This window comes from Phacochoerus africanus, chromosome X, assembly GCF_016906955.1.
Source record: "Phacochoerus africanus isolate WHEZ1 chromosome X, ROS_Pafr_v1, whole genome shotgun sequence".
Lineage (NCBI taxonomy): Eukaryota > Metazoa > Chordata > Mammalia > Artiodactyla > Suidae > Phacochoerus > Phacochoerus africanus.
In genome coordinates, this window is record NC_062560.1 from 17,372,153 (window position 1) to 17,398,920 (window position 26,768).

The window sequence follows — 26,768 nt, forward strand, 5'->3', positions numbered from 1 at the left end:
GAGAGAGTTAATATTTTTTACTCTTTGAGGTGTTTTAGGCATTCTTTTTTTTTTTTTTTCTTCATGATACCTTTGGTCCGTCTGCTCTTGAAGGAAACTGATATACTTGTTTTGTTTTTAACGTAGAAACCAAGCCAGCAAAACTGCTGCCCTGCAGTCTCACCACAGATCTAACAGCAAGGACATCCAGAACCTAGGTGTGGGTCTGCCCCGGGCTGATGAAGGTCTTCCTGCCAACGAAAGCTTCTTAAACGGAAACCTTGCTGGAGCTACTCTTAGTCCCATGCACACCAAAACCTACCAAGCGAGCAGCCAGCCTGGGTCCGCCAGCAAAGATCTGACCAACAACAACATACCACACCTTCTCAGCCCCAAAGAGGCCAAGTCAAAGACAGAATTTGATTTTAATATCGACCCAAAGCCTTCAGAAGGCCCGGGCACGAAGTACCTTAAGTCAAGCAGCAGATCTCAGCAGAACCGGCACTCATTTATGGAAAGTTCGCAGAGCAAAGCCGGGACGCTGCAGCCCAGTGAAAAGCAGAGTCGGCATAGCTACATCGACACCATTCCCCAGTCCTCTAGGAGTCCCTCCTACAGGACCAAGGCCAAAAGCCATGGGGCACTGAGTGACTCCAAGTCCGTGAGCAACCTGTCCGAAGCCAGGGCCCAGATGGCAGAGTCCAATACCAGTAGGTACTTCCCATCCAGCTGCTTGGACTTGAACTCTCCCACCAGCCCAACCCCCACCAGGCACAGCGACACGAGAACTTTGCTCAGCCCCTCGGGGAGAAATAACCGAAGTGAGGGCACTCTTGACTCACGCCGAACCACAACCAGGCATTCTAAGACGATGGAGGAGCTGAAGCTGCCGGAGCACATGGACAGCAGCCATTCCCATTCGCTGTCGGCACCTCATGAATCCTTTTCGTATGGGCTGGGCTACACCAGCCCCTTCTCCTCCCAGCAGCGTCCACACAGGCACTCCATGTATGTGACCCGGGACAAAGTGAGAGCCAAAGGCTTGGATGGAAGCCTGAGCGTAGGACAAGGGATGGCGGCCAGAGCTAACAGCCTGCAGCTCTTATCACCTCAGGTACCGCTTAGCACCTTGACCAGATCTCTTGGTTGGCGTGGGAAGCTGATGCAGGGGTGCAATGGGGTCAGGGTGCAGTTGGCACTACTGCAGGGAGGTCATACTTTCTTGATAAGACACATTTAGGAAGCAATACTTAAAGGATTAATCTGTTTTTAAATTTGTTTTTAATCATTTAAGCCAGTTGCCGAGTACTCAAGGGAACTGAAAAATCTTGTTTTTCAAAATCTGTTACCTTTCTTAAATGTTCTTTTTGGTATATTTTGTTCAGAGAATCCCGTTTTGGTTTATTACAAAATTCGTCAGCTATATGGGTTAGTTTTTAATTTTCTCAAAATTCAGCGTGAATTCATGGAATTTTCTCTAATCTCTCCAAACCACATTTGCTTAAATCAAACCTTTTTGCTAATACTTTACTTGGTATCATAACCGAATGGAAAAGTTTTAAATTTATCCAGAACTACAGGTAAGTATAACTTCAGGCCAGGATAAATGTTAATTTTCAGTCATTTGGATTGTTTTTAAATCTCAAGGCAATGTTTTTAGCATAGCGCTCCCTCCATCTTAGTGATCTTTAGATTCCAGAACTGACACTAACCTGTTTAAAAATAGTAGCCTTGTTAGAACACATTTTTTTTTTTTTAATAGCCACACCCACAGCATATGGAAGTTCCCAGGCCAGGGATTGAATCCAAGCCACAGTTGCAATCTACACTGCAGCAGTGGCAACGCCAGATCTTTTAACCCACTGTGCTGGGCTGGGAATCGAACCCAAGCCTCCGCATTGACCTGAGTGTCTGCAGTCAGATTCTTAACCCACTGTGCCACAGTGGGAGCTCCCAGAACACATATTTTAAAAATGACATTTTCATGTTATAAAACGTTCACTGCATCAAAGAAATAAAGGTGAAGAAAAACCAGTGTCAGAAGGAGAAACGTTTCATGTAGGAAAAGTATTCCCCTTTTAGAAGATACAAAAATAGGTTCACCAGCATGTGTCCGAACTCCAGCAAATACGATGGACTCTGCAGTGGGAAGCTTGGCATGATGAGTGCTGGGGAGTGGGAGATGGTCAGTAGCTGAGCAGTTGGTATAACAAAGTAGCTAAGAGCCTGGGCTAGGACGCCAGGCAGACCTGGCTTTGCATCCCAGTTCTGCAATATGCTTCCAACTGTGTAAATTTAGCTAAGTGACAAAATCCCTCTCTGCCTCGATTCCTCATCTGCGTGTTGTTGTGAGGATTCAGCACAGCCTATAAAGTCCTCGGTGCCCCATCCTGGGCACCACGTAAGAGTTTCCGTTGTTGCTGCTGCTTCTGGGATGGTGGGGGCTGTTCTTCAGACACCAAGTCCCTTCAATGTGCTGGGTACTCTCAGGCACTCAGAAGAGTCGGAGACTGACTCTTGAGAAATTTATCTTCTCTCAGGGAAGATTAAATTATACATCATAAGAATGAAATGATTAAGAACCACCTTGCTGGGGCACTGGCTATAAAAAGGAGTTGAGGACAGGGAGAGATCCTTGTGAGCAGGAGCAGGCAGAAATGGCTTTAGGAGCGACTGAAGGGCCTGCTCTGAGCTCAGATGTGCAGAGAGGTTCTGGATGGCTAAAGGACCAGGATATATTTAGGCATTTGCTGAGCTAGGCTCTCATTAGAAAGATGAGGTCCAGGAGTTCCCGTCGTGGCGCAGTGGTTAACGAATCCGACTAGGAACCATGAGGGTGCGGGTTCGGTCCCTGCCCTTGCTCAGTGGGTTAACGATCCGGCGTTGCCGTGAGCTGTGGTGTAGGTTGCAGATGCGGCTCGGATCCCGCGTTGCTGTGGCTCTGGCGTAGGCCGGTGGCTACAGCTCCGATTCGACCCCTAGCCTGGGAACCTCCATATGCCGCAGGAGCGGCCCAAGAAATAACAACAACAACAAAAAAAAAAAAAAAAAAGAAAGATGAGGTCCCTGTCCTCTTGGGATGTGTGGCCTGGGGGTGGTGGGATGGCAGCTGCCCGCAGATAGGTGGTGCTAATGCTTGAGTTCACGAGCCCGCCCTGTGCTAGAGGCATGTGCACCGCAGGACAGAGAGGGGTGGCACAGTCCCGGCATGGGGGTGTGGGAGCCCCCCCCCCGCCCCCCGAGGCGGGAGTGGAGCCTGTGCAGAGGCTTCTGGGATGTTTGGTGTTTCACCAGGGGAAGAAAGAAGAGTCAACATCAGGAAAGAGGCTCGAAGGGAGGGCCAACAAGAGCATCTGGAGGAAAAGGAGGGTAATTGAGACGTTAAGTAACCGGGTGAGCTGTGGAATTGGAACATGTGCCACGTGGCTGGGGTGAAAAATGCAAGATTTAGAGTGGCTTTTGCAATGATCTAAGCATGGGGTGAGGAGACCATGTGGGAAAATAGAGAAAGAGTGGGTCTTAAAGACTCCTCGGCAATAGAAACTATGTGACTTGTGAATTGAAGGACTGAATGTAGGAAAAAGGAAGCCTTCGGGGTTTCTTTTCTAGGATCTCCTTTTCAGAGTAGAAGAGAAGACTTGGGGAATTCTCTGGTGGCCTAGCGGTTGAGGCCTCTGTGTTCTCACCACTGTAGCTCTAGTTGCTGCTGTGCAGCATAGGTTCAATCCCTGGCCCAGGAATTCCCACATACTGCCTGTGTGGCAGAAAAGAGAAAAAAAGAAAAACACACAAGAGAGAACCTGAAAGAAGTGTTACAACTGTCATTTACAAAAAAAAAGTTCCCGTCGTGTCGCAGCAGAAACGAATCTGACTAGGATCCATGAGGACGCAGGTTCGATCCCTAGCCTCACTTGGTGGGTTAAGGATCTGGCGTTGCCGTGAGCTGTGGTTTAGGTCACAGATGCAGCTTGGTTCTGGCGTTGCTGTGGCTGTGGTGTAGGTGGGCAGCTGTAGCTCCGATTCCACCCCTAGCCTGGGAACCTCCATATGCTGCAGGTGTGACCCTAAAAAGCAAAAAAAAAAAAAAAGAGGAAGAGAGAGAGGACTTGAGGTCACCTAATTCAACCCCTCCATTGCACAGATGGGCATTCTGAGGCTCTGAGAAGTTAGGTGGATTATCCAAGTTTACCCAGCTAGTTGGGTGGAGCTGGGATGATGACACAGTATTCAGGTCCCTAGGCCAGTGCTGCATGCATCGTATCACGCTGACTCTGGGCCCCTTTGCAGAGATGTTCTCCCTGAGATTGGAAAGACTATCAGGGGCCCAGGTAAGAGGAAGGGTGGGAGATGCCATGATTAGAGTCAGCAGTGGTTGGAGGAGCTCCACCAGAGAGAAGGGCCTAAAAAGATCTCTAGAGTCTAGCAGCTGCTCATAGACGTTACATGGAAGTCAAAACCAGTAAAGTATGTTGGCATTAAGCGTAGTGCAAAGAGAGAAGAAATAAGAAAAACAAAAAACTGTACCTTGGAAAAGGACAAATGGTTGGGCTCTTTGAGAGTTCCGAAGAAAAGGCTTTGTGAACATGGTGGAAATAAGCTAATTATAAAACCTTAACTGTATGCTAAGCACAGATCCAACTGTTACTGAATTTTAAGTCCAGTTCGGGAGGTGCAGTGCCAAGCTGCAAGAAAGTACAAGTTTAAAGGCACAAACATGGTAGACAGCTTCCCAAGTAACTGAACCCCTGAATAAATGATGGAAATCACTCTCGTAGCCACCTTCAAGAGCAAGGGGACTGGACTGGCTCCGTCACTTAGAGTTTAGTTTAGATGTAAATCATTTGTTTTCTAAAATAGTTTTCTAGGAGTTCCTGTCGTGGCACAGTGGAAATGAATCCAACTAGGAACCATGAGGTTGTGGGTTCCATCCCTGGCCTCGCTCAGTGGGTCAAGGGTCCGGCGTTGCCATGAGCTGTGGTGTAGGTCGCAGATGCGGCTCGGATCTGGCATGGCTGGCAACTGTAGCTCCGATTAGACCCCTAGGGTGGGAACCTCCATATGCCACGGGTGCAGCCCTAAAAAGCAAAAATAATGAAATAGTTTTCTAGAGGCCTTTGTAAACAGTACAGGTGATAAAATTCAAATGAGGTCTTGTCACAAAGTAGAGAGAAGAAAGGCTACAAATGGATGATTTCCTGCCAAAGTCCGTTCATAGTACATTTGGGGAATGAGGGACAGAAAGAATCATGTTTTAAATTTTAAATAAACTGTTTTGGACACATGGTGTAAAAGCTCAAGATAAGACTTTCTGTGCGTAATATATGGATACGTAATGCAGGCAAATCCTCCGAGTAGCTTGGTAATTTTATTCCTTAATTTTTTTTTTTTTTTTTTTTCTGAGGGTAGAAAATGCTGCTTTCCCCCTCAATGAACACCACTATGGCCCAAGGCTGCTCTTAGCTTCTGACTCACTTCCTTGAAACAAATAGGTAGTGTCTCCAGAGATGAGTGCTGTCAGGATTATTCAGAAAGTACATGAAAAATAAGTACTGTTATCCTAGAGAAGATTAAGAAGAGAATTTAAGTACATAAACTACAGTCGTTAGGGAATTTTTAAGACAGATTATTAAGAGCACTGATTCAATTCCTTGATAGATTCCAAAAAATCTTTGTTTTCATCTGAATCTACCATATATGTCCTTCATGAAAAATACTTTTGCATCTGCACAGTTCTTTTTGGAGAACTCAGCCTAAAATCTGCTAGAGAAATTTGGATTAACTAATAGAATCTCTAATTCAGTTCTCATTGAGTGCTGCTCAGAACCATGACTTTCTAGATATTAGGAAGATAATTTTCTTTGTTTTCAATAATTAATTGAACTATTTTCAGAGTAATTCATTCCCTGCTCGCATTAACTTTAATGAGAATTTCCGTTTCCATCTGTGTGACATTTGTTTGACTTATTTTACATTTATCAGATGATTCACTCTTTTACGGGATAACTTATGTTTTAGCCAGCTGATGTTTTTAATTTTAGCCAGTTATGGTACTGATTATACCAAATAAGGCCTATGGCTATTTAGGTGATTTTCATCCCTAAGAACAGAACACGCATATAAATCCTTTTAAATTTGCCTTCCAGCCTGGAGAGCAGCTCCCTCCAGAGATGACTGTGGCGCGATCTTCCGGGAAGGAGTCCTCCAGAGAAGGCACCTCTTCCTTCCATGCAAGGCAGAAGTCTGAGGTTTGAATTTTCCAGAATTATCCACCTTTTAGGATAGAACATGTCTGTAGAGACTGGTCATTCACCACCATGACAGCCTAGCTTTTAAGATGTATTCATACCCAGTCTCCCACAAATTTGAACTGGCTTATAGTTTTCCTCATGCCTCAATTCTGAGTTTTCTCTTTTAAAAGATCCTGGAGTTAATTATAGATCAGTTAGGCACCATTCTAAGTTCACAGGCCACATCGTCATCACTCTGTTGTTTACTTTTATAAACTTGTTTTTTGTCTCAGGGTGGAGCATATCATGACCCCCATTCTGATGATGGCAATGCCCCCAAAGAAAACAGACACCTGTACAATGATCCTGTTCCGAGGAGAGTCGGCAGCTTCTACCGAGGTAAACCCAGCCTCTAAGCACCCATCAGGGTCCTCGCTTCTCTCCCCTCACTACACCTCTAGCCCGCACCCTCCCCGGCATTTCACTGCCCTGACTTCTGGTAAGCATCCTTCTTACCTACACTGTCGCCTTCCAACACCGCCTTGGATCCCACTGTTTTGGTTCAGACGCTCGTGGCTTCTGGCCAGGGTTCTTTCTCCCTGGCTCTAAGGTCACCATCAAAATGGTCCCTGGAATGATCCTTCCAAAGCTTTGTGCTGATCACATCACTCATTCATTGGATTAAGTCATAAAATATTTATCCACGTCACTTGTGTGCCTGACACTGTTCTAATTTAGGACGTCAGTGAACAAGGCAGCCAAAGGTCTCCACCCTCACAGCGCTCACATTCTCATGAGGAGAGAGCAACACTAAATGTAATAATTATGTGGAGCAGTAAAAGGTAGTTAATGCTACAGGGAGAAAAATAGAGCAGGGCAATCCATGCCCCAGCCCCAGCCTTCTATTTCTCATCTGCCGATGGTTTCCCATTGGCATCAGGATAAAATCTGAGTTCCCTAAGATGGCATTTTTCTTGACTTTGTGTGCCCTGGCCCTTGCTGTCCTTTCCAGCTCCTCCCCCGCTGCTCTGGTGCCCAGAGGCTGTGCCCTACGCTGGCCTCAGCGCGTTACTCCCTCGGCTCAGACAGCTTTTCTGTCCCCTTTGAGACTCTCTACTTTGAGGTCCTCTGCAGTGTGGCGGCTTCCCTGGCCACCCAGATGACGGCAAGTGTTTCCTCCCATCTCCCGCCTGTAGTTCCTTGTCTCTAACATGACACACCCCGTGGTACTGATTCTTTGACCCCATTTCCCTCTCACAGGGTCACAAGGCCCTTTTCTTCTGTTACCCTCATCGACTAGCACACGGCCTGCAGTTTCATAAATATTTGTTGATTGAATGAACGAAAATCTTCAGGAGTTCCTGTCGTGGCGCAGTGGTTAACGAATCCGACTAGAAACCATGAGGTTGCAGGTTCGGTCCCTGCCCTTGCTCAGTGGGTTAACGATCCGGCGTTGCCGTGAGCTGTGGTGTAGGTTGCAGACGCGGCTCGGATCGCGTGTTGCTGTGGCTCTGGCGTAGGCCGGTGGCTACAGCTCCGATTCAACCCCTAGCCTGGGAACCTCCATATGCCGCGGGAGCGGCCCAAGAAATGGCAAAAGAAGACAAAAAAAAAGAAAGAAAGAAAGAAAATCTTTAAGTGTAGTTGAATGACCTTAAAAATGTCCTTTGATATTTAACAACGTTAACAAATGTTTCAGGGGCTGAATGGATTTAGGAGTAGCTGACAGAGAAATGCATCCCCTTTGAGGAGCTGGGTAGTCATAGAGTGGGAGCCCCCAGGGAGCCCCAGCCCCTAGCGGGGAGACTGGCATCAGCTCCACCAGGGCATGGGTGAGGTCCCGGGTCCGGGAGGCTCAGCTTCTCAAAGCATCCTTCAGGAGTCACCATGACCTTCTCTAGCTGCCATGCCCACATTGCCCAGCTTCTCATTATTGCATTGATTTGGGAGGACAGCTAAAAAGGCAGGATCTGCAAGGAATATGGACAACCGCTTGATCCTTTTAACTAGGAACTTGAGCTAAATAAATGCAAAGACGTGCTATTCAGGACCTAATGTGTATTAAATGATTACGCTACTCTGTTCCCTCCCAGCCCCACCTTTGAGAAAAGTATAAGGCACTAAATGTATCTTTTAAGGAATTTATTCTTTTTTTCTGATGCCACGGTTACTTTAGAACCTTTTTAATTCAGACTAAAGTTAATTAAGGCAAACTCTTGTAGGGTACTAATGAGCAAAAGTCTCTTCTTCTCTGAGTTTTACTTCCAAAATGGATCGTACACATGTTACTTTCTATAGATATCTGGAGAGTGTACTTTAATATGAAAATGTTAACCAAGTTTTAAATTACTTAATTAGTCTTTGACCTCCGGAAACCCAGTTTTATTCTGATAGCACATGAATTAAATTGGTTAATATCATCAAAGCCCCTCATTTGTTTTCTTCATAATTGACTTCAGGGTTTGGCAGGTAGAACATTTTTATTTTAGAAAGTCCAGAAATAGGAGTTCCCGTCGTGGTGCAGTGGTTAATGAATCTGAATAGGAACCATGAGATTGCAGGATCGATCCCTGGCCTTGCTCAGTGGGTTAAGGATCCGGCGTTGCCGTGAACTGTGGTGTAGGTCGCAGACGCGGCTCGGATCCCGAGTTGCTGTGGCTCTGGTGTAGGCCTGCGGCTACAGTTCTGATTGAACCCCAGCCTGGGAACCTCCATATGCCGTGGGAGCGGCCCTAGAAAAGGCAAAGAAAAAAAGAAAGTCCAGAAATAGAAGGAAAAGGTTTAACTAGGTGAGACATTTGGAGACATACTAAATCTAAGTGGATGAAGACTTAGTGGTATCACTGAAATGACGGGTGTTTTTAGAATGTTGCTTGTTTTCAGTCCTACTGTCCAAGAGTCAAATGAAACGGTGTCATTTATCTTGATATATAAGCCTGTATATTCTTTTTGTGATGAAATTTGCAATATATTTTGATTTATGAACAAGCTGAGAATTTGACAGAAAAAGGTAGTAACACACAGGACCCCCCCCCCCCAAGAAAAGCGTTGATTCACATACATTGTGCTTTGTCTTTCTATTTATTCCTAAGTTGAAACCTGAGGAAAAAATAGTATTTTTGTGCAAATAACTGAATTGTTTTGGAATTTAGTTTAAAAAATATATAAAATTGACACCGCCTCCCAAGTGGCAAGGCTTCAACTGTAGTTTCTGTCTTCCAGCACACGCTGTTAAGAATCACTTCAGAGTAAGAATAGATTTTACATAGTTGAGTCTGTGATGTAAGAAAGCCTCAACTAAAAACAATGTCAAAACGGGGGAGGGGGAATCATATTCATCCTGCTAAATATCCTATAATGTTCTCCAGTTTATCAGCGGACACGTCAGTTTATGTCCTGAGTATATATTACCTGGTGTTAACTGACCCTTGCAGGCTACTGTCGTATGCAAATTTTGACTGATCTTCTTTTTTGTTTATCTTACCTGTGTGAGAAAAAAATGCCGCAGAAGGTGAGAACTGCCTTGACCAAGAGAGTACATCAGTGGCTTATTTTTTCTTTATTCAGTGCCATCTCCACGTCCAGACAATTCTTTCCATGAAAATAACGTGTCAACCAGAGTTTCTTCCCTACCATCAGAAAGCAGTTCTGGAACGAACCACTCAAAAAGACAACCAGCATTCGATCCATGGTGGGTGTTTTGGTTTGTTTTTATTCTTCTTTTTTCTGATTGTGGATTTGAGATGTCAGAGAAACTCTGGGTAAAATTTAGCATTCTTTCTCCTGCTTTTCTTTCTTAAGAGAGATTGCTTGAGAAGGGCAATGCGATTTGTCACTACTTGTGATGGTTTCTTTCCAGTTCAGCATTTATACTGAATATCATGTTAAAGAAAGAAAATATCCTGGGTCAGTTCATAAGTCATAATTCTTCCATCACCTTCTTCTGACATGATTGGCGTCCTTCGCTGTCTTCCCCACTTGTTGCTGTTGAATCATGTGGCAGACACTTTGCTTAGCCCTTTGTGTGCACTGTCTCACTCAGTTCTCAGTCAGCCTTTGAAGTAGGAGTGCTTCCCACTCTCCAGATGAGGAAACTGCAGCTTAGAAAAGGTAAGGCGCCTGCCTGGTGCTGGACAGCCAGTAACAGGGAGGAGGGAGCCGGCATGTAGACTGAGATGGGTTTTGACTCCAAAGCTCGTGTCTTTTACTTCCGTGCCACCTCACTTTCATTCAGGGTGGGAAGAAATAGGGGGGACAACCCTTTATGCGACCGCAAAGTGTAATGATAGTCAGAGGATAAAGTGATGCGCCAGTTTTGCTCATCCTTTAATCTTTTTGTGTAATATGTAATAAAAATTTAAGGAGAGAATTATAACATGCATCAAGTCCCATTACCAGATCTGTCTGGGGTGGGGGGAGGACTATTTTTTTTTTTAAATAATGCAGACTTTATATTCTCAGCTCTCCAGAAAGACTTCTCAGATTCTAGATGTGAGGGGTGTTTATATGTATTTATAGAACTACTTAAGTTCTCCACCAAGAATAAAATGGTGCCTCACTGTGACACACCAAATTGAGAATAAGAGCAGTCTGTCAGATTCCATCTCTGCTGTTTATTGCCATGATTCACACAATTTGGACCCTGCCGGCAGGGTTTTAGCAAGGTTTCAGTGTTACCATCCCTTATGGTGAAAATAACTTAATTTTAAAACAATAATAAAAACAGTTTTCTTGGAGTTCCCGTCGTGGCGCAGTGGTTAACGAATCCGACTAGGAACCATGAGGTTGCGGGTTCGGTCCCTGCCCTTACTCAGTGGGTTAACGATCCGGCGTTGCCGTGAGCTGTGGTGTAGGTTGCGGACGCGGCTCAGATCCCGCGTTGCTGTGGCTCTGGCGTAGGCCGGTGGCTACAGCTCCGATTCGATCCCTAGCCTGGGAACCTCCATATGCCGCCGAAGCGGCCCAAGAAATAGCAACAACAACAACAACAACAATAACAACAACAAAAAAAGACAAAAAAAACAAAACAGTTTTCTTAAAGCTCTAAATGCTTTTTCTTATAAGCATACTGTATCTATTGTCTTATTTATAAAATGAGAGGTTTAAGAGTTCCCATTGTGGCTCAGCAAGTTACGAACCTAGCTAGTATCCCTGAGGACACGGGTTGGATCCCTGACCTCTATCAGTGGGTTAAGGACCCGGCATTGCCATGAGCTGTGGTGTAGCTCGCAGATGCGGCTCGGATCCTGTGTTGCTGTGGCTGTGATGTAGGCCGGCAGCTGCAACTCTGATTCTCCCTAGGCTGGGGACTTCCCGTATGCCATGGGTGTGGCCCTAGTAAAGCAAAAAAACAAAAATAATAAAATGAATAACACCCCCAAATATATATATATATATATATATATATATATATATATATATATATATATATATATAAAATGAGAGGTTTAATATTAGTGACTTAGAGGTTAGCCTCTGGAAATAGGATATCTTGACTAGGGTCATCTTCTGACCGTGTGACCTTAACCTCTCTGCCCCTCAGTTTCCTCATCTCTAAAATAGGATAAGAATAACCTCCCTTGTAGGGTAAATATGATCATTAAATGAAGTAAAACATCAAAAGCATCTAGAGCAGTGCCTGGCCCCATTGCGACTCATTAAGGTTAGCAGTGGAGGGTTTTACCTGAACGTCCTCTAACTTCATATGACTTTGCTGATGAACTTCAGTGCATTCTTTCTCCATATAACTGTAGACAAGACCTAGACATTAACCTAAGAGCACAGGGACAACTTCTTTCAGTTACCAGTGTTGGCAGTTTTCAGGTTCAGCTTTGACAAACCATGAGAATTGTGTCTAAAGTTGTGAGAATACAGAAGTATGGAAGGAATTGTTTTTTTTGTCTTGGTCATTGCATGATAAAGTGGTAATGCTTTAAAAGAGTGTCAGAGTTCCCCTTGTGGCTCACCAGTAATGAACCTGACTAGTATCCATGAGGACACGGGTCTGATCCCTGGCCTCATTCAGTGGATTAACAATCTGGTGTTGCTGTGAGCTGTGGTGTAGGTCGAAGATGAGGCTTGGATCCTGTGTTGCTATGGCTGTGTAGTAGGCCAGCAGCTGTATGTAGCTCCAATTCAACCCCTAGCCTGGGAACTTCCATGTGCCTTGGTTGCAGCCCTAAAAAGACAAAATAAAATAAAATAAAAGTATCAGTTATAGATCAACATAGTCCTGTGAAAATTCCATAGGTCAGATCAAAATGAAATCCAAAAGTGGATTAAGAGTCTCAACATTTTGTTTCTTTCTTTTGATCATCAGTGCAAGTAGAGCTTGTGTAGACCTGCATAGGTGTAGAAACCTAGGAACAATTGTTTTAAAAAGAATTAGAGGCACATTTGGGATGTTGACCTTTAGACAAGTCTTCATCAAGTCATACTGACTGATATTGCTGTTATGAGGCTTAAGAGAATTCCAGAACTGCCAGGGACGAATTGGCTACGTTCTTTTGTTCTTACCATCCTTCACAGCAGTGCTGCGATGATGCTTCTTCACGTTTGCAACTAACTTAATCTAAGTCATCCGTTAGGCTTGACTTGTCTTATTTTTTTTTCCCCCTTGAACAGGATCTCTCATTGATTCACCATGTTATTTATTATTTATTTTGAGAGAAATGCCATTTGATAATGGTAGAAAAACACAAACAAGCCTTGCCATGGTGATGGAGTGAATTGCTGTTCTTAAATTATCACTTAGCTAAGGGCAGTCTGTTTCTGCTTGATGTAGTAGTACTTTATATTTCTTTGAGGAAGAGAATTTTTGTACAGTGTACACATTTCTTGCAATGGAGCAATCAAGCTACTACGTCATACTTTAAAGTGATAAATATCGTAGTATAATATCCAGAGCAGTGATTGTGGCATCTCAGCTGTCCAGAATCCAGTTAAGAGTGGGAGATAAACCATAATATTTCTGAACAACAAAAATGGAGTTAACATGGTCAGATTTATCATCTTCACTAATGAGAAAACACCTCCACCCTCCCTGTGAAACTGGTTATTTTTCTTTTATGCACAGTTCACACAGTTGGCACTGAGATTGTCAGGCAAGAGATAACCCCAGGTAACAGTATGGTATGTAAAGGGCGAAAGGTCCTGAGCAGTACCTGTGGAGAAGAAGGGTATTTTTGCTATTTCTCAGGCCCCAGTGGCAAAATCGTTTCTAGCCATTATGGTTTCATACATAGAATAGATACCCATGTAGAGTATGTATCTTTAAAATAGGCTGTTCTTACTTTCCATAAAAAGACAAAGTGTTTAGAAAGACTGCTGTCAAAATTGGCTTAAAAACTGGCACTTAGGAGTTCCCGTCGTGGCGCAGTGGTTAACAAATCCGACTAGGAACCATGAGGGTGCGGGTTCGGTCCCTGCCCTTGCTCAGTGGGTTAACGATCCAGCGTTGCTGTGAGCTGTGGTGTAGGTCGCAGACGCAGCTCGGATCCCGCGTTGCTGTGGCTCTGGCGTAGGCCGGTGGCTACAGCTCCGATTCAACCCCTAGCCTGGGAACCTCCACATGCTGCAGGAGCGGCCCAAAGAAATAGCAAAAAGAAAAAAAAAAAACTGGCACTTAAACAGTAAACCAAATTAATTAGAAATCCCCGTAGTTAAGATAAGTGAAGAATTGCTGTTACTCACTTGCACAATCCCAGGCTTTCTCTTCTTGTAAAGTTATGAATACATTGGTATCCATTATTACTTGTCATCATAACTCAGAAGTATTCCTGTAGAATGAGTTAGTCACTGACTTTCTCCTCTCAGACATTAATCGAGCCACCCTAGTCACATGGGCGGGGGAGGTGGGTGGCAGAGAAAGTGTCACATTGTGAGCACCTCTCCTCTTCAGTGCACCTTTGAGCTGCTGCTCCTGGCTGGAGTGGACTGGAGCCTCCTGGTCCTCTGTCAAGCCTGTAGGTCCCTTGCCTTGAGTCTGTGAGCAGCTTGAGGTCACACTCCTTGTTTTAATTTTTCTCTATCTCCAGCACCTAACACAGGTCCTGGTGCATACTCTGCAAGTGTTGTTTGACCTCAGTCAGTTTGACCTTAGTCAGTTTTAGTTCATTCCTTTTTTAGGTGGCTCTTTGGAATTCTCTTTCTTGGTTTGTTTTTGTTTTGTTTGTTTGTTTGTTTTTTCGTCTTTTTTAGGGCCGCACATGCAGCATATGAAAGTTCCCAGGCTAGGGGTCGAATCAGAGCTGCAGCTGCCGCCACAGCCACACCACGTCCAAGCTTTGTCTGTGACCTACACCACAGCTCACAACAATGCCGGAACCTTAACCCACTGAGAAAGGCCGGGGATTGAACCCGCGTCCTCATGGTTACTAGCTGGGTTTGTAACCCGCCGAGCCACAATGGGAACTCCGAATTCTCTTTTCCTCTTAACTCCTTATGGAAATAGTAGCTCGTATGGTGGATAATGTTTGAGTCCATGACTGTTCGGTAAGGAGACTGTTATTGTCACTGCCCACCACGCGTGTGCGCACACACATTCTCCCCCATCATCTTTGCTGCCTCCAGCCCCTCTGCTTTTTTTTTCAGCCCTGGATAACGTGCCAGGTGACTAGCTGGGTGGTCCTTCTCAAAGCTTCTGTCCCTGAGATTGCTGCAATCACCCACTTGCCCTTCCCTTATGCTGCTCCTCTGGAACCCCAGAGTTGCCTATACAGTTAGTTAGCTCAGCTCAGCACACAACTCCTGGCCATACCAGGTAGACTCAATTACAGGGTCCAGAATTCACAAATGAGACTAAATCATGGTGCTCACTCCTACCCACTGGGTGCATTACTGGTTATAAATGTGTATGTTTCTATGTTGCTTCTCCCTCTGTCTGTTTTTTTTTTTTTTTTTTCCTGTCTCCCTCTTTCTCTCCCCCACTGACTGGCACTCTTTCTTTCTCTCTAACTTCCTTTTGTGTCTTGTGTGATGCTTGCACACCCATGCTTTACTCCTCGCTTTTATTCTCTAATTCAAGGGCAGTGTATTTCCTTTTCTATTTTGGCCCCTGGAATTTTTTTCCACCTGGATCTAGGCCCCACTGCCTCTCTTCAGCTCCAGTTTGAGAATATAGTCCTCATCATTCTCCTTTGCCCCTGGGCTCCAGTTTATCCAGTGCTTCTGAAAAGACCCTGCAGAGAATCTTTGATCCATCTTCTATGTTTTGGGGACATATGGAACTGCAAACGCTGGGCTTTTTGTCCCGCTCCTTCTTTTCTTTGAACACCCATCGCCACCCCCTATCCTCTCACTTTTATTTTATTGGACACATGCTTCTTCCCACCCAAATCCTGCTCTTCCTAGGACTAGTATCTCAAGCCTTTCCTTCCTCTCATGCCAATATGAACATCCTTATAGTAACACCCATTCCTGCCTTGAGCTTATGGTCACGACGAATGTGTCCCCTTAAAGAATGCCTGGGTTGGCAGAAAGCACTGTCACTGCTTACCCTCGACAGACCTCTGAGGTTTTGTTAGACTTTAATTCTGATTAGTAGAAACTTCTACCCATTAATCTGAATACTCTGGTGTGCTTCTAGATTATGTGTAACCTCCATTATGGAAGGACATAAGCATAGAATTCTTTAACTTTTGGAAGTTACAGAACATTAGGAATAGTATCGCTGGTTGGACTAGATGCTCTCTGAGGTTCCTTCCAATCCTAAGAGCTGTGCTTTGTGATTCCAGCAGACTGCTTACACTGTTCTGCTGTGTTCTCCAGAGCCCTCCTCTAACTGAATGCTATGGCCTGGAATTTAGTTTAGGGCAGTCTGTCTTTAGGTCCCATGGGAGGGTTTCATGTCCTTAATCTCAAAAGTACTTGTCCATAAAAACTTTGACCACATAAGCCCAGTCTGTCGTTAGGATGTGTGTGTTTTCCCCAGCATTGCAACACCGAGTTTAAAGAGTCTTTAACTGTCTCCCATTCTCCCATTCCATGATGGCTAAAGTTTCCTAGCTTTCAAAATTGTAAATGCATTCGTTATTCTGAGTTCCAACACTAAATTTTTATTGCTTGTGTTGTATTGCAAAGCTTTAACTTCGGGAGTTCCCGTTGTGGCACAGCAGAAACGAATCCGACTAGTATGCATGAGGATGTGGGTTCGATCCCTGGCCTCACTCAGTGGGTTAAGGATCGGGCGTTGCCATGAGTTGTGGAGTAGGTTGTAGACGAGGCTCGGATCTGGCGTTGCTGTGGCTGTGGCGTCGGCTGGCAGCCACAGTTCAGATTCAGCCCCTAGCCTGGGAACCTCCATATGCTGCAGCTGTAAAAAAGCAAAAAACAAAAACAAAAACTTTAACTTCAGAAGTTAGAACTCTCTCAGTGAGGTTTAAAATCACAGATCCTAAAAGAGTTTCAGGAACCCTTGAGCCGACAGTACATGTTTTTACTTCCTTGGTATTTCCATTAACTTTTAGGCTAAACACTTAAGAAGAAATGACTATTGCTCCTTTTTACTTTTTGTTTTTTGTCTCTTTCTCTTTTGCTCTATTTCCCTTGTTGTCTTTGATCTTGAGTTCTTGGCGCTTTTAAACACATTTTCTGTGGTTTGTAAAACCTTTTTGTTGTATCTGTAGTGCATGTTTGTTGTTAAAATTAAAAAGAAGTAACAATAAATCAGTAATCCTACTATCCAGAGATGATAACTAAGATTTTTAAAAGTTTTCTTCCTGCTTTTTAAAAAATATGTATTAAGTATACACATAAATCCCTGTCTAAAAAAGATACAGTTGGGCTCATATAGACTAAAGTTTTGAATCCTGTTGTTTTCATTTAGTATTGTAGTTTGACTATTCCTTCGTCTTAGTGAAAATTCTTTGGCAATGTGATTTTTTAAAATAGCTTCGTGGTATTTTCCATCATGTGGGTCTGTAATAGTTTATAAGAGATGCTTCCCTCCTTCACACAGATTTAATCAAGTAAAGGATGCTGGTTTGCTCTTTTTTTTTTTTTTTTTTTTTTAGCTGTTCTGAGAACTTCACTGTTCAATATTCTAAAACTATAGATATGAACTTGTTACCGTTAATGCTTTTACTCTTGATTTTAGGAAACAGCTAATAGAAGGAATTCAGTCATTTGAGAAAATGGTTTTCCCTAGTCATCTAGATGTTCAAATTCAAAATAGGGCTCATGGAATGTACCTTTTTCAAGAATAACACGTTTGAGTTGTTTTTTAAAGACTATAAATTACATTAATACAGGGCCTCTGTTAATATACAACTAGCCAACTTCTTGGGGCTAAGGTGCTTTGTTTGCTTTCTTTTATTATCTGCTATTTGTATTAAAATAGCTGGTGCTGTCAGTGGGATGAAGCATAATGTCACTATTTTCAGTTAGGAGATTTTTTTCCAGAGAAGTGCTTTGTATTAAAAAAAGCATTCATCCTGTTCCCATTTTCCCTTACTTTATCTCTTTTTTATTTAGTTTTAATAAATAAATGATTTTTATAAAGGAATTTTCCAGTTTCAGGCAAATTTTACTTTTATTTATAAAATTTCTGTAGCAGCACTGATTTTTTTTTTTTTTTTTTTTATGTTCAGTACCTTGGCAAGCCACTAATAACGTATTTGTTAAGCTGGTTTTAAAAGGGAAATAGAGAAACGAAGATGCCAAAAATGTTTCCCTCAGAGGGTTACAGAAAAGGAAGGCATCCTTCAAACCATGTGCTTTTCAGACTCTTAATTTTGAGGTTTTCAGCAGCATGAAAATGGTCCCACAGCACAGTTACAGATCATTTGTAATAATGCTCAAATTGCTAGTTCGAATGAGCCTTTGCCAAAAGCTAATCATTAACCATGGTTGATTAGATGCAGTTCCTTGTGTGCTTTTTAGAGGCTGTTTACCTATGTGCTTGATTCTTCATGGCTATTTGAACCTGGTGTCATGCATTTTTAGTCTTCATTATATTTGTCATATAATGGCAGGAGAATGATTGAAAGATCAATATGATAAAAATGTCTTCCCATTTAGGAAAAGTCCTGAAAACATTAGTCATTCTGAACAACTCAAGGAAAAGGAAAAACAAGGTTTTTTCAGGTCAATGAAAAAGAAAAAGAAGAAATCTCAAACAGTAAGTAGATGGCCAATTTCTATTTACAGTGGCATACGAGTCCACGTTAGTCTGTGGGTACTTTACACTTTCTATGTGGCAATCAAAGTGAATTGTTTTCTTACTGAAACTTGATGTGCATATACTGTATATGTTTCTTTCTCAAATTCTATACAACTATCCTCCTCTCACAGAGTCTTTTCTAGATTCAACAGAATCTCCAGGAATAGAAGAAATTTACTTTGGATGAAAGAGAACACTTTAACCCTGTCTTAATGAACATCCATGTGGATTTATATTCTTGTAAAAACTATGTAGCTACAGGATTTATTTCTCTCTGGGGGTTAAAGATATGTGAAAATTTAGGAAATGGTTCTGGTTTTGGTTTAAATCTTGAAATTCTGAACTAACATCGTTCGTTATTCTCCCCTGGCTGGTTATCCCATCCGCATGTTGCCAAGTGCATTTCTGGGCTGCATAGTCGCAGACAGGAGCTAGTATTTGACATTTCAGGGCTTGCTTTAGTAGGGAGACATGTTTATCTTGTGACTGAACTGTGCAATGGAACGAGTCTCATCTCCTGGGATCCCTCTGCCCGAACCAAGGGCTGGCTGCATGGAACCGTGTCCATCACATCCCTGAACCATTCAGGCAAGGATTCTGCTGGTTGGTGACGTGAGAAAACACAGGGAAGCCAGGCCTCCAGGCCAGCAGGAGCATTTTCACCCACATGAGGCCTGCTTCCTCCTTTGTTTTTTAACACCTTTGCAACTAGACAAGGTTGAGTCAGACATTTTAAATTATTTTGTTTCTAGTTTTATTTCATGCATGACCGACTCTCATTTATTTAAAAAGGAAAAAGGTATAATCAAAATGGCCTGCTCAGCTGGACTTCATCTCTTAAGATGAGTAGATTAGACTCACTGTTTGTGAAGTCTGTTCCATTTTGAAAAGTCTAGGATTATGACTCAGTGGTAAGTAAAGATGAGACAGATGATAGTAACAAAGACTATAATACTTGAAGTAAGGATTTCACACATGTTCTAGAAATATTAACAGAGCGTTTCCTAGATTACGTTTGTAAATTACTCTTTCACTTGCGTGTTTGTTAAATTTGTGATCTCAGAGTATAAATATGAGTTCAGCGCTGAAAAATTGAGGGAAAAATTGATCATTTCTAATCTCACCACCCTATCAACAACTCGTATTAGGATTTTGGTATATTTCCTCCTAGCTTTTTAGCCTGTGCCCATGTTTGTGGAAGGAAGGTGGGTTTTGTAGTGTGTTTTAAATTATAGTAGTCATTCTAGTACAGTTTTGTATCCTGGCTCTTTATTAGTATTTCTGTTACACATACACAGAATATGTATGTTACTACACACATTTTCTTATCTTCATATTAATGGCTGCATAATATTCCTGAAATGTTCATTAGGGGGGAAAAAAAAACTGTCTTTCACTGAAACTCAAAGTAGAAGGTCCAATCAAAATGTCACTTAGTTTATTAACTACGTATACTATTTAGATGAACAAAGTAGACCTGATTTAAAGTAGAGAAGCTTAAAATATGTCAAGTGCTAATAAAAGTTTTATCATCATCTATGGAACACATTTATCCATCATGGACGTTAAACTTAGACTACCTCTCCTAACCACTGTTACTTCTGTTTTGAGGTTGTTTTCTTAACCTCAGGCCCGTAGCCATTGTGGGGTGAGTAAGTAGAAGAAAGTAGCAAAGACCAAGGAATCGAAGATGTTTTGTGTATGGATTTAGCCTTTGATATCTGCCTTAGCCCAGCATTAAACATGTGGCTCAGCAAGGCATGAGTCAAGCACGTACATGTTGACTGGCTATTATTTAGGATCTGGTTCAAATTTTCGATGCTTAAATAGTATAGAGTAGGGTAATCAGGAAATTTACTATTCTCTAACATCCTCTCCACTTGAACTTACGATTTTTTTATGTTTCCTTACATTTCATTTTTGATATAAAGTAGTGCACAGGTAGCAATGACTTAAGGCTTCCAAACCAAAAGTTGTTTATTTTTCTGCCTTTTTTTCATTAAACGAGGGGGAAATGGGAGTTCCCTTGTGGTGCAGTGGATTAAGTATCCAGTGTCACTGCAGTTGCCTGGGTTACTGCTATGGCACATGTTCGATCCCTGGCCCAGGAACTTCCACATGCCACAGGTGCAGCCAAAAAAATAAAGAGGAAAAAGTGTTTAAAGGACTTTGGTATCTAGAGTAGGACTTCCAGAAAGCACTCAGTAAAGTGTATCCTGGCCAACCTCAGGCTCCCAAGCCTGACATTGTATTTTCTCTGCCTCCTTCAGATTAGCACTGGAACAGTATTAGTTAACTTTTCTTCACTCTCTAGAATTCAGTAAAAGGAAACGAGGTAAATGAACTTAGATTTAAAGCATTGTGTCCTTTTCATAAGACTGAACAGAATGGAAATCCGATACCTAGTGTATAGAGAGAAGCCTCTGTGGGCCCTAAATCTAGCATAACCCCTCATTTTGCTAATATAAGAACTGGCAGGCAAAGGTGACCTGCCCAAAGTTGCACCACCAGTCAGCAGAACTGGAGGTGGGTTCTCCTGACTGGTTCTCCTGACTGATTCCCAGCCAGGCCCAGTCCCTGTCCCCGCCACAGGCCCACGTGTGTGGAGCGCCTCCGGCTGCTTGTTCTGAGAGCTCTCTTGTGGCCGCCTCAGCCATGCAAGTTAAACTCTCCCTGGATCCCTGTCATGGGAGTTAGGAAAGCTTATGGGCTCTTGGACTCACATGTCTTCATACACACCTGCAAAAGATGATCTGAACATCTTCATGTACATGCTGTTTCTCTGACCATTGCAACATCCCTGACAGGGGAAAGCAGCGCCAAAAAATCATTCTGTATTGTAAAGGTGCCTGCTTTGACTCGAGCAAATCTGGAAGCCGCCTTGGGAAATCTGGCTTCAGTTTCACATTCAGAGAGTTACATAAGCCCTCAGAGCATATGGTGACTTTGCCAACTTGGTAATTGTACCCTAGTTAGCTAGTATCTCAACTGGTAATCATGCTTCAGTTTAAAGATTGAACTTTCCGTTTTCTTCACTCTTCTGGCGTATTCTGAATTGTGCCAGCTATCGTCCATGGGGTGAATATTTCTCGCAGCATAGAAACAGGCTTCTTCCTCAACAGTAGAATCCTGCAGTACTGATATTCCTCTTCTAAGTGATGTTTGCTCATTCAGGAGTTGACCACGTGCAAAAGGCTTTGCGGTTATCTTTTTCTCTTTTCCTAGTAGGCACATTACATGGTAGATTATGTAGTTGCTTAAGTCCCCTCTGGCACTTAGGAAAACATTGAAGTTCATCAATAGTTCTTGAAACCCAATTCTTTATAACAATCGTATTTCTGATACTAAACAAATAAATCCTTAAGTGTTTTGTAAGCTTAGTGTGAATATATGTGTGTAGGTCTCTAGAGCCATTCCTGCTATAGGTATTGATCCTTGTCCGAATGATCTTTATATACATAGAAGTTTATGCATGTCTTGAATTTACATTATTGGCATCTTCGTGTCCAGGTGAGAAATGACGCAGAACCTCTCTCAATGCACACACAGCACAGAGATTCTTCCAGTGATTGTTAATATTTAACAATTTGAGAGCATTCAAGGGCTAGGAGTTTCAATAGAAACATCTTTTTTTTTTTTTTTCTTGGCAATTAGTTTATTTGTATCTTATATTGCAGACAGATTCCACCAACGGGGAGAATCCAAGCATCAAGAAATCCCTCTTTCCTCTTTTTAATTCAAAGAATCATTTAAAGCATAGTTCTTCTTTGAAAAAGCTTCCTGTAGTCACTCCACCTATGGTACCCATTTTTACGTATGGTAGCCCTGAAAACTACTCCAGTAAACTTGTTTTACTGATGACAACAGCATGTCTTTTATTTTCATGGGGTCATATTCTCTTTGTGCTAGTTAAGTACCTGAGCCAGTTCCATAAATTCACTGAGATGTAAATTCTTTGACATTCTGGATTTTCTGAATCAGTTAAGGAGGTTGAAGCATAAAAGGCTGTTAAACAAACAAACTAGTGAAAGGCTAGTTTGGGTTGTCTGATTAGCCAGTTGTTGGCAGACAGTATTCATAAAATCCCTTATTTCCTGTAAAGAATTTAATTAACGTTTGCAATTAACAAATGTCTTTTCGTTTGGCTCTCAAAGTTTGTTAACACTTGGTTGGCAGTTTGTTTCTTTGAAACCAAGTTGAATTGACCAAATTGAGTGAGCTTGCAGGCTCCATGAAAAAACAGCTTTTATTAGTTGGTGATTTGCTCTTTCCTTGCCTGGCTCTAGCTTTTGCTGGTCACTTAGTTTAAGGCCAGGGCTTTTGCTTGGCATTTGGCTTTACTCTCCTGTGTTCACCAAAATCGGTGAATGGATCAATTGCATTCATCTGGAATTTGTGGCAAAATCTCCAGCGTTTTCATTGTGCATAATGCTAGACCCAGATTTACTGGGTAGTGTCTTGGGAATATGATTCAAACCATACTTTCTCACTTTGCTATCCTTGAAAGCCTGCTAGACTTCTTTGGCACCACCAAATACAGTGTTTGGATCATTTTCCCAGCAGGAACAAATTTTTGTTTTATTGAACTGGTTCATAACCTAACTGCAATATGGAATGAGGATACGACAGCAATTCCTGGAACAGCCCAATTTAACTGCTCTCTCTTACAGCGACTAAAACTAACAGCATGGGAATGCTTTAAGGATTGAGGTTTAACAAAGTTGCATGACATCTGCCAATTTTTCCTAGTGCGGGGAAAATTATTAAAAGGGCAGCAAACTTTTAACTAGCATCACTTGCATTGTGAACCCTGGGAGAAGTTTGGGATTCTTTTTTTATTAAGTCTTTTCTTTGGAGGGGAGGGGGTCGAGTTTCGGTTTGGTTTGATTTGCTTTTGTTCTCCTCTTGGGTGTGGTTGCGTAGCCTAATTAGGCTTGCTGGTGTGCTTATTGAATCCTTGTCCATATTCTGCTCTAGGTGCCCAATTCTGATGGCCCTGATCTTCTGACATTACAGAAAGCCATTCACTCTGCTAGCACCCCGAGCAGCAGACCAAAGGAGTGGCGTCCTGAGAAGATCTCTGATCTACAGACCCAAGTGAGTGGTGCCTGCATCACTCCTAGACTCTCAGACTCTGCAGTGACCGGTCTCTCCCGAGGGGAGGGCAGGGTTGCGAAATTTAGCCTCTCAGTGTTACAGCAAGGCTGAGAGTCTCCCCAGAGTACACCCTCAGTGATAGCCAGATGCATCTTGGGAGTCCAGATGAATGAATCATGCTTCAGTGACCTGTGTCCTACTGGGGGGACAGGGAGCTTCCATGAGTCTTCCCAGTTGGGCTGGGGCGGGTAGGGGGAGGCGTGACGATTAAGGGGAATGAATAAGACACGGTTCCAGCCCCCAGAAACCCTGCAGCCTCGGAGAGAGAGAAGATCCGTACACATCCATAATTCATGGTCAAAAGTGAAGTGTGCCGTAAAAGATAGAGGCGGGTAAGAGGAAGTAGTGGGAAAGCTAAGTGCTCTTTAAGGGTGGTGGCATGCAAACTACAGCTTGTACCACAGCTAGGATCAGCTTTCTTGGGAGACTGTTGAAATCCATACTGGCTTTGATAGAAAACTGGCAAACATCCCGCATTAGGAGCTGCATATTAGCAGTTGTATCTATAGTCAAGTTTCCCTGCCATAATGAGGGAATAAGCAGAAACCGAGTCCATAAATTTTTCAGGTAACTGAGCTTTTATCTCCTTTAAAAAAACTGTTTTGATTGGAAATGTTCAAATACTGTATCTTAACCGTCTCCCACAATGAGCATAGTAACATAATCTGACTGGTTTTCATTGTTTTCACTATTTTATAAATCTGTTTTTCCTCTCTACTGTAATTTCTGACAACCCTCATGAGCTTTTGAGGCTTAGGGTTCCTTGCGCCTGTACATGACCACAGGTTTCTGTGATTTGGAGGTGAAGGATCTATTTTTATAGGATTATAGTTTACTCTCTCTAACTAAAAGCTGTAACTTAGAACTGTTGAGAGGAGTTCCCCAAAGTTCGATGGTATTTGCCCAGCCGCTTAAATTTTCTGCTTCTAACAGGATATAGGCTGGGGAGCAAAGAGGGCATCGAGAGCCAGATGTCCCATCTCTGGAATGTGCATTCAGACTACGATCCCAGAGCTCTGAGCAGCAGGGCCTGAAGTTCTAGTCCTAATTTATTTTTCCAAAAAAGAGAGAGAGTATGAGGTTTTAGAACCTTGTTTGTGTAACCACTTCTTTTGCCAAGAAGCTCTTTTCAAGTAACTTTATCTCTCCATCTGAACTATTGTGATTGTTAAATAGTTCCATGTGGTCAGGGCTGTAAAAATCTCCAGGAATCTCACTGCCTTGTTGTAGCAATTCCATGAAAAAACAACGAAAAGCACACTTGGGAGCACTGGCAGTGTGCGCCTCCCATGGGTACCACGCAGCTTTTCTGGACAGACTCCGGGATGGCCGCGGAGGACGCTCCGCCAGGAGCCATTTCTCCCTGAGTCAGTGCCTGAGCCGTGGCCCCTGGATTTCAATGCCCTGTTCTTCGACTCTTTAGTGTTTCTTGAGATTATCAAATTGTACTTTGCTAATAAGCCCTCGATGCCTCAAGGCCCTTGAGGATTGGCAGCCAGAGGTGTCTCGGGCTACGGCTGCCGCTGCCGCCCAGGGGCCAGGGTCGTCGGTGAGGGCCTTGAACGGCAGGGCGTTTTCGCAGGCCTGTTCCGATGCTAACCCTCTCATGTCCTACAAAGAGGAGAGGGGAATGGCCTTCTTCAGTGAGGAACCCTTGGGGCAGATGGCTTCTAGGGCCTTCTCTCCTGCCTGGAAGCCCCCCTCCACAGTGCAGCACCCCCCCCGGGGCCTAGACCCAGACCAGGAAGCCGTGAGCCCATGTGAGGCATCCAAGGCCTCCTGTGAGCGAAGTGTGTTTGAGTCTGTGGGGCTTCTGCTTGTTTCTCTTTTTTATAACATGAAAAACCAAAAAAAAAAAGGTCAAGTGCAGACAGAGAACCTTGGGCTCTTGCAGTGAGTGTCAAGGGAGAGGGCGATAGAACAGAAGAGGATATGCAGTTGCCAGCCCAGTATGTTGTTACCTATGGAAACATTACAGTTTTTCAGTTCCTCTTGCAGCTAGACATGGTGGAAAGGCTGGATTTTGGCTGGTGAAATATAATTGGCAGCTTTCTGTGGAGCCGTTGGGAAGTCTTCTCAAAAGGGAGAGGCATATCCTTCTTTGGCTTCCTCCTGCTGCTTGAGGCGTGAGACGCCCCCCCCCCCCCCCGCCCCCATAAGGACGGGATGCAGCCAAATCGAAGGTGCCTAAGCCTTTGATCGGCCACCACACCAGCTCTAGATTTCTTCTACATCTCTAGGCTTTGTCATTAAAGAAAAATAACTTCAGTCTTGTCTGAAAAAAAACAAAAGAACAGATGAGGCTGGACTAGCCTCTCCTTCCCCACACCCACCGTGCCTGGCTCCACGCAGTCATCTCAGATCTCTTCTCTGTTTCCTCCCGGCTTTCAAGGCTCCTTTAAATTAAATCCTCCGTGCACCCTCATCTTTTCTTTCAGAGCCAGCCATTAAAATCGCTGCGCAAGCTGTTACATCTCTCTTCAGCCTCAAATCACCCGGCTTCCTCAGACCCCCGCTTCCAGCCCTTAACAACTCAACAAGCCAAAAATTCCTTCTCAGAAATTCGGATTCACCCCCTGAGCCAGGCGTCTGGCGGGAGCAGTAATATCCGGCAGGAGCCAACACCAAAGGGCAGGCCAGCCCTCCAGCTGCCAGGTCAGATGGACCCTGGTTGGCATGTGTCCTCTGTGACCCGGAGTGCCACAGAGGGGCCTTCCTACTCTGAACAGCTGGGTGCCAAGAGTGGGCCAAATGGGCACCCTTATAACAGAACAAATCGGTCCCGAATGCCAAATCTGAATGATTTAAAAGAGACAGCCTTGTAATGTGTGCTGGGGGGTGGGGGGGGGGCGGGAAAGGGACAATCCGGTTGGGGGAGGGGGGGAGGGGGCGGGAGGGGAGGGGAGTGGGCTGGGCCAGGGTGGTAAGCCAGTATTTTCAGCTTTATGAAGGTGTGTGCAATATTGTATGTGCGGAGCCAGCTGGCTCCTCACGGCCACAAATGCTAGTCAGGGATCTTAGAGCCCCAGGAGTTCCTTAGGGATCGCCAGCCCCCGCGGGTCTTGTGTGAGGATGGATAGGGTGCCACGGAGGAAGAAGACGTGCTCGCTAGGTTCTCCCCCTAACGGTCCACCTTTAGTGCAATTGCGGTTGAACTCGAGAAAGCCAGGCTGAGTTCTGGCACTGCAAGGGATGGAAAAATTTGTGTTGACTGATGTCCTTACCACAGATTTTTTTCTGCCTAG

General features: G+C 43.7%; 1 protein-coding gene across 2 annotated transcripts in view; it reads left to right on the forward strand.

Annotated features, from left to right (window-relative positions):
- CDKL5 (cyclin dependent kinase like 5) overlaps positions 1–26,768 on the forward strand; it is a 211,845-nt gene that overhangs the window by 161,606 nt on the left and 23,471 nt on the right. The window contains exons 12-18 of one of the 2 annotated variants that reach the window (XM_047764304.1): positions 127–1,093; positions 6,123–6,224; positions 6,500–6,605; positions 9,774–9,897; positions 18,225–18,324; positions 23,344–23,463; positions 25,962–26,351. In XM_047764304.1, the coding sequence (XP_047620260.1) occupies positions 127–1,093; positions 6,123–6,224; positions 6,500–6,605; positions 9,774–9,897; positions 18,225–18,324; positions 23,344–23,463; positions 25,962–26,348 (1,906 nt within the window). In that variant the 3' untranslated portion in view covers positions 26,349–26,351. Of the gene's footprint in view, positions 1–126; positions 1,094–6,122; positions 6,225–6,499; positions 6,606–9,773; positions 9,898–18,224; positions 18,325–23,343; positions 23,464–25,961; positions 26,352–26,768 lie in introns of those variants that run through there. The other variant, XM_047764305.1, reaches the window with a different exon arrangement.